The sequence below is a fragment of the Lepidothrix coronata genome, unplaced genomic scaffold (assembly GCF_001604755.1).
Source record: "Lepidothrix coronata isolate B3197 unplaced genomic scaffold, Lepidothrix_coronata-1.0 Scaffold247, whole genome shotgun sequence".
Lineage (NCBI taxonomy): Eukaryota > Metazoa > Chordata > Aves > Passeriformes > Pipridae > Lepidothrix > Lepidothrix coronata.
In genome coordinates this window covers 881058-895845 of record NW_016690427.1, presented here as the reverse complement: position 1 = coordinate 895845, position 14788 = coordinate 881058, and the positions used below count along the sequence as shown (strand labels likewise).

At 37.4% G+C, this 14788-nt stretch overlaps 1 protein-coding gene across 8 annotated transcripts in view; it reads left to right on the top strand.

Moving 5' to 3' along the window:
* ARHGAP29 (Rho GTPase activating protein 29) overlaps positions 1 to 14788 on the top strand; it is a 49603-nt gene that overhangs the window by 15746 nt on the left and 19069 nt on the right. For 7 of the 8 annotated variants that reach the window (XM_017835076.1, XM_017835079.1, XM_017835077.1 and 4 more), the window contains exons 3-4: positions 7863 to 8006; positions 14469 to 14565. In XM_017835076.1, the coding sequence (XP_017690565.1) occupies positions 7863 to 8006; positions 14469 to 14565 (241 nt within the window). Of the gene's footprint in view, positions 1 to 7862; positions 8007 to 12114; positions 12480 to 14468; positions 14566 to 14788 lie in introns of those variants that run through there. The other variant, XM_017835082.1, reaches the window with a different exon arrangement.

Below are 14788 nucleotides of genomic sequence, written 5' to 3'. Positions count from 1 at the left end.
TTTTCTGAAAGGCTTCCCCACATGCACAAATGGGGAGTTCATCTATGAATTTAAATGTGAAATGAATGTGAAGTAACAACTATTCTGCTGATGTCAGTTGGCAAACCAACAAAAGGAAAATAAGTAGCTGCTTTCAGTGTAGGCAGAATTACAAGATTTTGATTATTCTGATGTATTTTGCATGCACACGTATTTTATTGACCTTTTGGAAAGATTATTTTAAGACATCTTTGGTTTTGTAACTTTAATTTCTGAAAAGGAATTTAGTCTTGGTTTGCTCTATATCTGTAGTAGACTTCTTATGTAAGTTTTGACTTCACAAGTACAGAATTGGTCCATAACTGAAATGGGGTAGGAATGTTAGCCCAGTTTAATAAAAAAAACCGATAACCACCACAGCTCAAGGTCACATCAGAGGCCAGGCAGCATGGTTAATGGTTGAATCTAAATGGATAGATTGAGGTATATTGGCCAATCCCTCATAGCAAATGACAAGTCTGTTTGGGTGTTTGTGGCACACAACAGAAGGTCATCATGCTTGAAATCTTAACCTGTTTTAGGTTGAACTAATGGGGGATAGTTTTGTGTTTTATCCAAGAACAATTGCAAGGCTGCATATTCACCCTGTTTATTTCAAAAAGTAAAGAGAGAATTTCCACCCTTAAAATACCAAAAAAAAAGGAGGTTCCAGGTGCTTTTCATCTTAAACTAAATTTGTAAAACCTAATTTTAAGTTCAAATTTAGTAGTTTAACAGGAAATAGGCAACTGACTTGCCAAATATTAAATGCTTTCTTGTATTATAAAAACATTATTTGCATATAAAAACTGACATCAAACATTGCTACTTTCAATATACTGTATTCAATGAGCTGTTTGCAGGAAATTTCAGTGCATTCTCACTGAATCAGGTCAGTATATTGCTCTTCTCAAAAAAAAAATACCCAAACAACCTTACCAAACTTTATTGCTTTCATATCAAATGTAGAGGTTTGGGTTACTATTTTCATTACTTTCTTTCCCTCATTCCTAATCAAACTTCACATGTCCCTAGATTTTCTTCATTGAAACAACTGCTTAACTGATTATTTTTCATAAATTGTAATTTTTGCTGTAATATGATGTGATTGCAGTGGATTCTGGAGCACATGTTGCCAAAGACTGAATTTGGTGTAGTGTCTTTCAGTGATGCCATGACAACGAGGGTTGCCATGGTACTGATTAACAAAAAAGCTAGGATTGGATATTTTGGAAGCTTCAAGTGTGATGTTTCTTGACAGAAGGATTAGTAGGTAGCTTCTAATTTTTCATCATAAAACAGGGTTGAAAGGCGACGACTTTACTCATGCCTTTGGCAGCTTCCAGCCTTGCTAGAGAGTTTACAAGCATAAATTCTTGCAGAAATTCTCTGAGGTTTTAGTTTTCAGTGAATTAAAATGTTTCATTCCTTGTATCTGCAGCATGCAGTCAAATATAGGAAGAAATATGATAGCTAAGGATGCTTAGCTATCAGTCCTAAACTATGACCATCAACAAACAAAATATCTACACCACCATTAAAGGAAAAAGTTGTATTCATTTTGTGTACATACAATCGATGAAAATCACACTTAGCTCATACGTTTATTGTCTTAAAAAAAGCTTTCTTGATACTAGGCTGGACAGCAGTAACATAGATCAACTTTGCTATGGTCAAAATGTAAAATGTGTTTTCACTGTATGTTTGATTAATTCTTGTGGTCTTTTGAGTGTGGTTGTGACCTCCGTTAAATCAGACAAATGTGCCAGGCTGTTAATTGTGTTAGAATGGGGCTGAGAGGGAGAGGAGGGCAAAAATAAAAGGATGGTTTAATCTGGGACCGTTTCCCAAACTGCAGATATAGGAATTAGGTGATTTCCACACAGTTCATTGTTGTATGATTGTTTTGCTGTGATGCTCACCGGGAAGTCTCATAATCTGGATCAGATTCAGACCTGAGTCCTGACAGTTTCCTAATACACAATATGGACATTGATGAAGAGGCTAGTGATGTGATTTTAGTTGATATCTGTTTTACTTTGGATTAGCTTCATTCCAATTCTGACTTTTCCCCCTGCCCTAGGTGGTATAACTAGTGATATCATGTAATCCTTCTGTATAACATAATAGAAACACAATGTAATTTACCTTAAGGTCAAAAATGAGTTTTTTAGTAAATAAGAGTGGACAGTCTTTTAGCCAAGATGTTGGTCTTGCAGACTGAAATGTTGGTTACTCAAACCTCTTTCTTCTGAATCCTTTCAAGATTGAAAGTGATGAGGAGCTAATTGTTTGCATTCCATAAGGTGAAACTTTAGTAAAAAGTTCTGGATCCAAATATTCAGATATTGAGAAAAATTTTTGCAGTTTGGTGCTTGTTCTCACCACCATCCTGCAACACTATTTTGTCTGGCTTCTCCCTTTGTCCTGAAAGAGTTTGCAGTTATGCAGATGCAAAGTGGTACTTAAAACCAGAATTGAGACTCCTATATTTCAGTGGAAGTAAAAAGGGACCTGAAGTACATGCTCTTCATCTGATCCCAGGAGAACAGATTTACAAAGGGAGTTCTCAAATGAGGACTAGGCCAAGTGAGGGTGGTGGTTACAACCAGCATTTGAGTATTCTCATCCAGTTGCATTTATTCTAGTGGTAATGTCCATAGAGTGAGTTTACAGTAGTCACTTATCATAGTCAAGGCATTTAACTGTGTTCATGAAGGTAGATGAAGAAAATATTTGTGCAAAAATACAAGTTACCTTGTTTATAGTAAGATTTTCACAACAAGTGAGATGAGTTATGTATATTCTCTCCCCCAGTCAAAAGAGACGGGTCTATGTATGTAAACTTATGACTGTAGAGATTATGCATGGCAGGTTGTTCCACACTGTGTAACATTTTTGAAAGCCATTGAATGCATGACATAACTAATCACACCCTTCTACTTGTAAAAAGCTTCTTATGGAAAGTAAGACCTTATTAGATGGTGTGAATTAGAATACCTGCTTTGAAAGTCTTATATGTATTCTGACTTGAAGAATTTTTCATAGATGTGTTACTTTTCGTTTGTTTTATCTAGATCATTACCCTGCCTTTCATCAGTGTGATCAACTTATGTTAAAAACAAACTTTTAGCCACAGTGTAACAATAGTTGTATTAGTGGTTTCCTTTCTCTTGTGACTGGTGGAAATTGGGTAGTAGGGGGAGAGTCTGCTGTTAAAAAGCATTAATGTTCTAGGTGGAGAAGCAGTAAGTGTAATTACACACAAATCTTCTGTATGGGTCTGAGCAGCAATGTAGGATGTGCAGTGGCCACAGAAGGAAAAAACTGTTAGTCTGTATTTAAACTTGTCCTGGCAAACATTTGTTGACATAAACAGCTTCAGAAATGTTTGGGCCAACAATAAATCAGGTCAGACAAAAGAATGCCAGTCAACTGACACAGCAGTGCCTTTCCTGACTGTGTGTATTGTGACCAGCCCTGACTTGGCAGGGAGGTTGACTGGCGCTGACAAGCTTGATGAGCAAATTTGATTTTGTTTTGCGTGAATAGAATCCATAGCTGTAAGGCCATTATTGCTCAGTAACTTCTAAACAAAGGCTTCAATTTGAGAAACATCTAAAATTAGAAAATACATAGGTTACGGTGTTTTTATATTAAAGATGGTTGAATGGTTATAAAATGTGGTTACCAAAACCATTGAGGAGTGGGATGCTAATGACAACAGCAGGCTACTGAGATGGCTTGGCAAACACTGATAGACTTCTCAGCTGCTTTGTACTGTCATTCTTGTGCATTAGGTTTGTCAGCTTTGAATGCATGCCTTTTTCACCCTGTTCTCTCTTCACTTCTCCTTCAGAGGATGCTTTCATTTTGGAAGAGCTTGTTTAAATCCTAATGAAAGATTTGCAGATAGGCTACTGAGCTCTCTCCAAGCTCTTTTTGTCCCCCTTCAGTTTTTTTCCTTTTGAGATGTAGGGGGCTGACTTGTTCCTCCAGGAGATTCCAGGAAACTGTAGTCACCTGAGCGAACAGCTGAACTCGAGTGCCCAGAGAGGTCCTCTGTGTTGCAGGAGCATCAGCAGTCACAATCTTAGCCTTCTGTGGTATTGCAATTCATGTTATTGAGCTTGAGAGAGATTTGAAAACAATATAGCATCCACTGGTGGAGAATTTCCGCTTGACTTCATGTAGGTAAATAAATGTGTACAGTGATACAAGGGACAAAAGAAAAACTGAAAGTAAGTATTTTTTTATGACTACTGAAGTCAGATTGAACTGCTGTGGGAACTTTTTGGACACGCTTCCCTCATGCATTCCTTTCACTGTAAGCTGTATTTGCTCTGCTTTTGTTTTTGTCTCAGCCATTTTCAGACTTCTTAGCGTTAAGACTGCGTTTCTGTTGATTTGGCATATTTAGATTGTTTTGCTACCTGAAGTTTCTAAATCTGTCATGAACAGGAAATCTCTGGTTTAGTGTCTGTTTGATATCAGTCACTGAATGCAGCCTAGTTGTGGTTCCTGATGACTTCTGCCCCCACCTCTCCCCAAGCACCACTTGTGTCACAGGCCTTTTGTCTTCTGGAGGCACAGAAACAATGTTTCAGATATTTTGTAAACAAATGATACAGTGATGGAATACAAAGAAATCTCAGTTGGGTGTAGCCAGACCTTTGCTTTTGAGAGTACAAATAACTAATCTCATGCTTGAGTGCATTATTTTAGTGATAGTGTTCTCCTGGATGGTATGATAAACATCTAATTCAACTCAGAAGTTATTTTCAACTTGCATTTCCCTTTGAAGCTTGCTGCTTCTGTTTCAGACTTGAAGAGGCTTGTGTCCTCTTCAAGTTTTTTTTTCTTTCTTCCCCTCCCACTTATTTTGCTTTTTTCCCCAACTCTATTGTTATAGTAAGATCCCGTCAAATTTTAATACTAAGAAACTGCATTTTGGGATCAGATATGCATTAATAAATCTTCTGTATATTTTTTCTGCCTTCATCTAACCCGTAAAGAACCTTAACAGACTTTTTTAATCGCATAATGAGAAGTCTGTAGTAGTTGTGCAGTTTGATATATGTATTTCTTAATAAACCAGTTTGAACTATCTTTGAAATATCCTAATTCCTAAAGATAACACGTTGCTATGATTTTAAGATACATTTTCTATGTTGACTGATCCACTTTGGGTTTGTAGGCATCAGTACAGCTCTGCTGTCTTTCATTTTCCTCATTGCCTTTGCCTGGAGCTGCCTGGTACTCCCAACAACAATTTATTCCTGCATTGATGGAGTACAATTGAGGCTTTGATGGATTAAAGCCTGAAGGGACCGTTAAAATTATTTGGTTTCTTTTTTACAGCTATAAAATTTCTGAATGTTAGAAGGTGGGAATGGTCATACCAGCTTAGGCTAAAGCTGTGTCTAACTCAGTGTCTGAGTTCCGATGATTGCTGAAAGTGAATAGCTAGAGAAGAGTAAAAATGATAAGTTGGACATATCCTCTGAACTGTTTTTGCTTAGGAGAATTCTCAGGCTGTTACAAGTTACATTGTTTTAGTACAATGCTTAATAGTTCAGTAGAGTAAAGAGTGGAGTAGTTGAGTGAAAAGAAGTTATGGAGGCAAGTTCATAAGGAATTAATTCAAAGACAGCAAGGCTGTATTACTGAAGTGCACAACTGTGCAGCAGTTGTGGATGCTGGGTGACTGGACTGCTGAAAGCAGTCGGTCTGGTGTAGTGTCCTAAGCAGCATCACCACTGCTGTGAAAGGCACAAGCTTGCAGAACCCACGGCCAGACCTGCTGTGGCATTTATTGACTCATCAGTAACACACAGGGAAACTTAAAAGAACTTGTCTAGTCTCTCCTTGTCTCCATGTAAACTTCTTGTGTCAATGCTGTGTTTTGGCAAGAAATTCCACAGGTCTCTTACATGAAGAATCACCCCTTTCTGCTTTGCATCTGGCTCCTCCTTGCTCAGTTTAATCATCTGATGTGTTTACATATAACTGAAAGACATGGATAAGCAATTGATTCTACCCACTATTTTCATGGGGTTTATAATTTTCTGATCTTTCATATCCCCTATAAATCATTTCTTATCCAAGATCACAGCTTCTGCTGTTGTTGCTTACATGGAAACTTCTTCAAGCCTGAATTGCTTTCCCCAATAAGTTCAAAACTCTGAGCTTTAATATGCCTTTTAGATTGATGTGTGTTTGTCATGAACAACCTCCATTGCTAATGTGGAATCACTGAATCATGGCCACGTTTAGTACCAGGCTTTTGACTTTTTTTTTTCTTTGCTGTGTTTGAGTCTACACTGCTAAGAAGATAAAGCCACAGCTGTGTTTCTTTAACAAATTGTGTAGAACTTTCTTAATTTACTGCTGTGTAAGATGGGTTTTCCTAGACTTTTGTGTGTCATGTTATGGACAGAGCTTCCTACTCCCTTCCAGCAGGAAAAAACATGCGAAGTGCCAGTGAATGGTAGATAAAGTTTTTGCCTTAGTCCACTTCCTGAGTCAAGGTTTTTCCTTTGACCATGTATAAACCAGTCTGAGTTGGGGGAAAAAAAATTTCCTGATATTTGACATCTAGAGAGGTAAAGCCTGAAGCACAGCAGTCCATAAAAGGCTTGCTATTGCACCTGATACAATGATATGCAATCTGTATGTAGTCCCCCCACCTGCCCACCTGGCAGCAGTGATACACTGTACTGACATGTCCTGTTGTACATTGTTTATTCCTCTGAAGAATGTAGGTGCCTCTAGCCTAAATACAATGTCTTGTAACCAGAACAAACTGGCTCTGATTTGAAACTGTTCTCTGAGTAGCACCGGGTCAATTTGCACTGTACAGTAATTGTCTGTATTGACCTGTTTGTTATCATGACCACAGACAACACAGAGTTGCCATTCCTTTTTGCTCAGTGAGGAAGTGAGTCAGCTTGTATTAGATCCTCTTTTTCTTTTTCATAAGCTAGACTTTCCTGAATTTGAAAGCTTTTTACCACAATTTGCAACGCAGCACTCTAGTGCATGTGAAACTTTAATTCCATGCACCAGCGCCTCTTCTGTAACAGAATGGAAAAGCTTGTGGTTGAACCTGTGCCATGTATGGAATAAGAACTATTTTTTTAAAAAGCTAAACCAGGGTGGGATTTAGGGGCACATAGCAAGAGGTATATGCTGCAGAGCATCACCATCTTGGAATGTGTGTTTGAAAATTTTTCTGATTAGGCCTAATTTACAAAATAATGTAGGTGTTCAACTGATTTGTCAGAACTGACATGCTTAAAGACAGACCTTTGTAGATCTAGGCTTATATACTAATGATGCTTAAGATATCATTGACTCTCGAGTTAAAAACTAGCCAACATTTGCCAGAAATTTTTGTTTAATTCTATGAATATACAGAAATGGTGTAGAATTTGTGTCAGGTGAAGAAATATTTAGTGAAGAATCCAAATCTGTTTTTGTTGATACCTTTTTGGCATATGTGTAATTATCAAATGGTGATTGATGAAATGACATGAGAAAAAGATGGTTTAATTCAGAAACCTTAGGGTATTTGTGTAGAATTCCCCTAGCACTTTTTTTTTTTAATATACTTGCTTGACTTTCTGTGAGAAATGAGTTTATATGTAAATGATATGCAACATTGCAAGTAAACTGTTGGCAACTGCTAGTGTAACTATTTTTTAACAATTTCTTTGTTCTGAGTAGGTGCAGCTTCAATATGGCCTAGAATTCCATGCAGCTGAATACCATCAAAGTGGTTTGTAATGTAATTGGGTGTTAATTCACTGTTTTAATGTAGTTTCTCCTTTACTTTTTTTCAGAAAATCAAGATGGCCTGCATCAGGTAGTGCACGAACGCCTGGGGGAGTTGCTACGCGTTTTAAAAGCAGTGATAAATAAACATCAGACTCTAAATTCAGTTGATATTCTTAGTGCTGCAGGAACAGTTATTGCAAAAGTAAAAGGTAAGGAATTACTACCTTTCATATTCTTGGAAAGTTCTTGTAATTACCGACTTGATTGATTCTGGCTTGGAGTTATGGATAGAATTCTATGTATACAGAAAAAACTATTTTTTTAACGAGTCATACTTAAATATTTGTTTAAAAATACCTTTTCAAAGTGAAGAGTAGTATTAAAAAGCTTGTTCTCTCATTGATCTGATAACATTCTGTTTATAGGAAGCTAGCTGCAAACCCACATTGAATTCAAAAAGCACAAGCCTTTGAACTTGAGCTTTTCTTTACCTGTGTATCGCAGAATAATATCAGAATAATAAACCTGGCATTCATCCACTTTGAGATTTGCCAAGAATCTTTGCCTAATTCTCTGAATCTGTAGGGATGGTATTGTATTTATATCAACTGAAGAAATATCTGAATGGCCTAACAGTTATTAATTAAACAGATGGATCATATCTATGGTAAAGGTGTCAACAGCAATAAAAAAAAAAGCCTTGCAGACATAACATGTGTTAATACTTTTTATTGCTGACCTATGCTTTCACAAATGTAAATAGTGAAGCACTCAATTGCTCCAGCCCTGTAAACTGTAGCTGTTTCTTCCCTGTGGAACCTTTGACTGCAGCTCTCCCTACTCTGTCTGGTATATTACTATGGAACCAGCTTAGTGTAGGGTTAAATCTCCACCTCTTGCCCATCTTAAATAATACAGAATACCTTCTTCCAGAGACACATAGTTGAGTGTTTCTCCTTGTTCTAGGGTTTTCCCTCTTGTTTCCTAATTATCCTAGTATGTTGAAATATACACTACTTATTCAGTAAAGTGGGAATATGAGTTAAAATGCCACGGTGTTTAGCTGCCTGATTCCTATACCTTGGATTCTTCCAAGACTCTTAAGGATAGTTTTGCCAATTTGTTTGATCTTGGCAGGTACTAGCAGCCTACTTTGCATTTTCTTCCTGCTACATGTAGAGTTTCTTATAGATCTGTACCTAGTATTTGAAATGATCTTTGGACTATAACTCTGTAACTTCTGAACTTGCCTTAGAGGTTTGTACATAACAGTTGAAATGCAGAGAGTATCCCTGAGAGATTGCTGTTTGCTTGCTGATCTTGGGGAGACTTAAGTGCACACATGCATCAAAATTGGGGAGTTACAAGACATCAGCTTTTTCTGACTGGTACTTAAGTGCTGCTTCTCTGAGAACAGCTAAACCTTTGCTGTATGAAAAAAACATAACCTGTGGTAAATGTGAAGGTGGCTTGTCTTCAGCACCCATTTGTTTTTTGCAGCTGTTTTTTGTGTAGAGGTCATACTGCTCCAGGTTTGTATTCAAGCTGAAATGTATGACTGCTGGTACCAAGGAAGCAGAAGTAAAAATACAGCATGTTGTGGTGAATTGTAAGCATATTAAACTTCAAATTTGCTTACAGTGGCCTATCTGTAACACATGCATTCACAGGTTTTCAGCTGTGGTTATTTCTCTAGAGGTAATGTACTTTTTGAATAAACAGGAAGCTACAAGAATGTGAGGAGCTGGTAGAACAGAACCAGTATCCTTTTTCCTCTGTCTTCCCCGTCTGTGTTAATGTGACATTATGAAAGAAGTTCATGTGACTCATCTGTTTCTTGTCATTGGAAGACAGAACTATAAAAAGATATGGAAGTACTGTGTATTTGTAGTCAGATTTATGACTAGGAAGAGAATTAACCTGGCATGGAAAACTTCTGATGTTTATTTAGGAGAGGATGAAATAAACACAAGTCAGGATTTATGTGTGATTCCACCCTCATTTTTTGAGTCTTTGTATAATGCCATGGTTTCAAATCTAGTTTGTCTTTGGAACTTCATATAGGGACAAACTGCTGTTTTAACAAATGAATGCCTTTTGCTCTTCATTAAGTAAGTTACAATAACTGTGCAACCTCAGTGACTCTGTCTTCTGAAGTATTCTCATAACTGACAAGTTGTACTGTGCTTTAAACATAATGTCCAGTGCAGGTAGGCTACCCCCTTTAAATTACTGCTAGCAAAAATTAGAGTGCTTGTGTCCCTCTTTCAAGCCTCTAAGCCATTTCTCAGGATCTTAGAATGGAAATGATGTAAATGTACTTGTAGTTCTGCTTTGTATGCCTAATGCTTTTCCTTTTGGACAGATCGAGGGAAAAACTAGCTATGTTATCTGAATTTTCTTAAAGATAATGATACTTGACAGAATAGATAATGTTAAACCTGTACCATTTTGGACTGAGGTTGAAGGAAAATGGTGTGGAGGGGGGTGGGATGGGATGTGACATATGTGATTTCTCTGGTTAAATCTCGGACATGATGTGGTTCACTGGGTCTCTTTGGACTCTGTACTTGCCTACTTGAGTGCTTCATAAAGAGTGTCTTTTAAATGACACCTCACTTGACCTGGAAGGATTGCAACTTAATGAAGCATCTTGCTTGGAACCTGTTTAGATTCCTATTTCTGGAAGTCACTTCCCAGTCTGGCACCCCCATCATATTTGTAGTTGTTATTTTCCCACTCAGCGCCTTTGAATAGTTGATGGCCCCAGAGAACATGATTCTCCTGATCCCAAATTCAAGTTTGTACTGTTCTTTTGTTCTAAATTACACCTTTTGACCTAACTGAATCATTAGAATGGACACAGATTCCTGGTGAAGCTGAAATTGCACTTGTCTTGTAGAAATTTCCTATTTAGGCATGAAGGTTTTTTATAGAAGTTTTCCATCAAAATGAAATACCTCAAGGAAGATCAAGTAATTTCAGTTTTGTTGGTGTATCTGTGATGTAAATTCAGAGCAAAATTTATTATGGAGAAAGAAGGAAACAGTTCCTCAAACTTGTCTTGTTGGCATCCAGTTCAAGTTGAGAAGGCTGCCAAACCTGGTAGGAAGTACAGGCTGGTGAAATTATATGGCACTAAAAACTAAAAGTAGAACAGTGGGGCCTGGACAGCCTGCTGATCCTTTGTAGCTGTGACGTTCCAAGAATACTCTTCTTCCTCTTTCTGGTCTCTGTAGTACTGCTCTTTACTTAGGCTTCTCCCCCATTTATTTTACACGTTTTTAAAGAAGAGGGGCAATAACAAGAAGTGTTACAAGTCTTTGTTTTGGGAGAGGGAGTGGTTTTTTTGTTCTTGGTTGGGTTTTTTTTGTTTGCTAGATTGGTGGTTTTGTTTTTGAAGTAGTTCTGAAAGGTTCTTGAAGGCATTGTTGGGAGTTTAAAAATAAAATTTGTTGCAAAGGTATTCAGTTCCAAGAAGTCATCCAGTTGCTTAAAAGTCAGCTAGTAAAGTATGGATAGAAGGTGTATTCCTGTCTAAAAAAATAAATGGTGATGTTACCATGTAAGTCTATTAGGTACAAAAAAATTGACCCAAAAAGTGCAAATTCTGCAAGCTTGGTTTTGCCTTGTCCAGGTTCTGCAGAAGCTGGCAGGATAGTGTTGCTGCTGCCAGTCCTGCACGTGTCCATGGGAAGGGGGATTGAGGAAGAAAGTGAACTTCTGCACTCTAGCATGGCTGTGTCCCATGCCTTGTGTGCCTGTGAGTTGTGCTGTGATCATGGTGAACTGTCCATCACCTTTTAAAGGGCCCTGGTTGCACTTTGGTCTTGACAGTTGTCAGCCTCTTCTTGGTAGTTTCAGAAGCATTGCTCAAATGTCCTCAGGCAGTGCTTCAGCTCCTGGGATTCTCACTTCCAAAACTTCCATGGCTGTTTTGGGTTCCCCAGCCTGGTCTGTGCTTGATTCAGAAAGGTTTTGATGGTGTGACTGGAGAACTGAAACTGCAGCATCTCACGGCATTTTGATGAGATTGCTAAACCCACCTCAGTTTGAAGACAGCTTTGGCAATTAAGATCCACTATAAGATAGGTGTGTATTTCAGGTACTGGATTTTAATGTACCGCTATCATATGATTTTTTTTTTGAAGTTCAGTATGTGTCATCTGAAATCTTACTTAAAAGGGTTGTCAAACTGTAAACGTGCTTTGAAATCTGTAGAACTATAGATAGATAGTTGTCATTTCCAGACATGGCAGGATTACTATAGTTCATTGTTGTCAGGAGCTATTGTGTGCAGTCAGGATGTCCTGGGGAAAGAGAGTGCGTGGTTTAAAGTTGATGTTAAGTACATCAGCATTCCATTGGTGGTAAGCTAGAAGAAAGCTGTTTGTATCCTACTGAATTATTAAGAAATTGGACTAACCTGTTTTGGGAGAAGTGGTAATTCTGAAAAATTTGAGATTGGTTATTCCTTTTGTGATGGATCCTGAAAGGAAAGGATTTGCTTGGCATATAAACTGTAAAGCTTAACAGAACTCTTCCTGGAACAGGAAGGCAGAGTGAAACAGACGGCATTTCTTTAGGGAAAGGCGCTCTCTGGTAGTGTCTTGTTAACTAAGTGAAAGAAGTGCTCTTTCTCTGAAGGCACTGTGGCTAATGGATATACAAATATTTCAGTGGTAAGTGCTTTGAATGTATAGACAGTTTTTGTTAGTTCCTTTTAATGTTGAAACAGTTTGCTTTTCATGCCGGCACTCAAATGATTTTTCCAGTCATTAGTGGCTGGTAATCAATAGGTCTCATAGTAACTGTTGTTGCTTAATGATTTGGAACTTATTTGGATTTATAGGTAGCATTATTTCTGGAAAGTTGAGGTTTTCAACTAACCTGAATATTAAAAAAATAAATAAAGTCACTGCTATTTACAAATTTGTTAAAAAAATTTCATCTGTGGACTTTTATTAAGTCTCATTTCAAACAAAGGTGCCGGAGGCATTTTTTAATGTAATCACAAAGTGTAGCAAGTGAAGAGAAAGGAGAAGCTGTAGTTTAGCAGTTAACTGGGGCAAGAGAGACTGGTAATGTTGTTGTAATATGTGGTGATTGTTTTTTGCTGTAGGCTTCTTAAAACACATTATTCCATATCTGCAAGTAATTGTAAAAATGGCCCATGAGAGGAATATGTATTTTCTGTAATAGCTTTGTATAGAAATAGTTATAAGAATGTTGATCAGGTCTGTTGACATGCTGTGTAAAAAGGAATGGATTTAACTGTATAACTTTACTGGTTAAAAACTTTTCCTTTCACAGAGGAAGTCTAATGGGGGAGTAGATTACTGTACTTTCTTTGTTTGTTACCCATTAGTGTTTAGGCACCTGGCAGGAAGTTTGAATACTTTTTAAGATTAAAGCCTGGTAATTTAATTTGCTAAGAAAATGTGTATAGAATGGGCAACAATTTAACATTTTAATTTTTGCTACTTCTAGAAGTCATTGTAGCCCATTATTTCCATATTTATACTCAAAGTGTAAGGAAGATATGTAAATGAACCTTGTTTCAGGTTTTGCAAAAAGTGATGAATGGGGTGAACTACCTGTATGTGTGTCACTGCAGTTCTCTGAAACAGATGTAAGCACGTGTGACTTATGCATTTTTCTCATTTCTCTCGATGCTTTGCTTGAAAAAAAGAAGCTTTTACAAAATAAATGCTAATGTGAAATTGTTACTTCTCACAATGTAACATTGGGGAAAACTTCCATCCAGAGGGCACAACTGTGGCTTAAAGGAGTGTGTGTGACTTCTGTACAAAAAATCTCCCAGTCACCAGTGATTAAGGAGTGAAACTGAAAACAGACAAAAATGGTTGTGCTTTTTTTTTTCTCCTTTCTCCCTCCTCCTTCTTGTTTAATAGTTGTTAATAGAAACTCTGGATGAATCATTCTTTTTGTCTCATTATTCCAGTTTGTCATGGAAGTGTGCTAAAGATTCAGTGTTGAGTGTCTAACCATCTAGTTTGTTCAGCAGTGCTCCTCTTCCTATTCTGCTTCACCAGTTGTTATGCTGAGTTTCTTCCCTACTTTTAGCAGGAAAAACTGAGGAGTTTTTGCCAGACTATGGAGCAAATAATTAAAGGGTTTTGCAATGGACACTGCCTTTTGATACCTTTCTGTTTGCTTGTACTCAAGCCAGAAATGCTGTGTTCTGCATTGCATACATTTGGGGGAGCACCCCCATAAATGAGTGCTCCTGAGCTCTAAAATTTCTACTCAGAAAAGAAACAGTTTTTCAAATACCTGACTGCATCTGTGAGCTGCTTGGTGGTGGTGCTGCTGCTGCTGTGTGATTTGACTCTGGTAAATGACTGTTTTTCTCTTCCCATCACATTACCAACATGTTCCCATACAAAACTGCTTCTTAAGTGGGAAGATACAGGAAGTGAAACAGTAATCTGATTTCATTGTGGGAAGCATCTGGATTGTGTTAATTTCTTTCCTTTAGTGTTTACTTTCTTATTAATCTTCTTTAAAACCGTGTTTTTTCAATTATTCAGAAAAGTATAATGTTGCATGTTCTGTAGGAGGCTGCATATAAAATTTGTCTTTAGGCCTGGTAAACCTGCTTGCTTGACCTCACCTCTCACCCTTTGGTTTACTTTCTTTTCCCTAAGCGGTGAACTTCAAAGAAGTTAACGAAGAAAACAAGAGAGAATTCTTCAGTGAAATATTTTCTTCCATTGAAACATTGGCATTCACCTTTGGAAACGTGTAAGTTGGAATGCAGAAGGAGTTTTTAAAGAGATCAACGGAGCTGAATCAAATTAAGACTAAGTAACAACAAAAACTGTAGTTTTGTTTTGGTCAAATGTTAGGTGACAAACTAAGTTAATCACATCTAGAACAATTTTACTGCTTTGAGTGTTTGGTTTTTTCCTTAACAAGGAAATCTATGATGGTATAGAAATGACAGGGAATATAAGACTACTTCTAA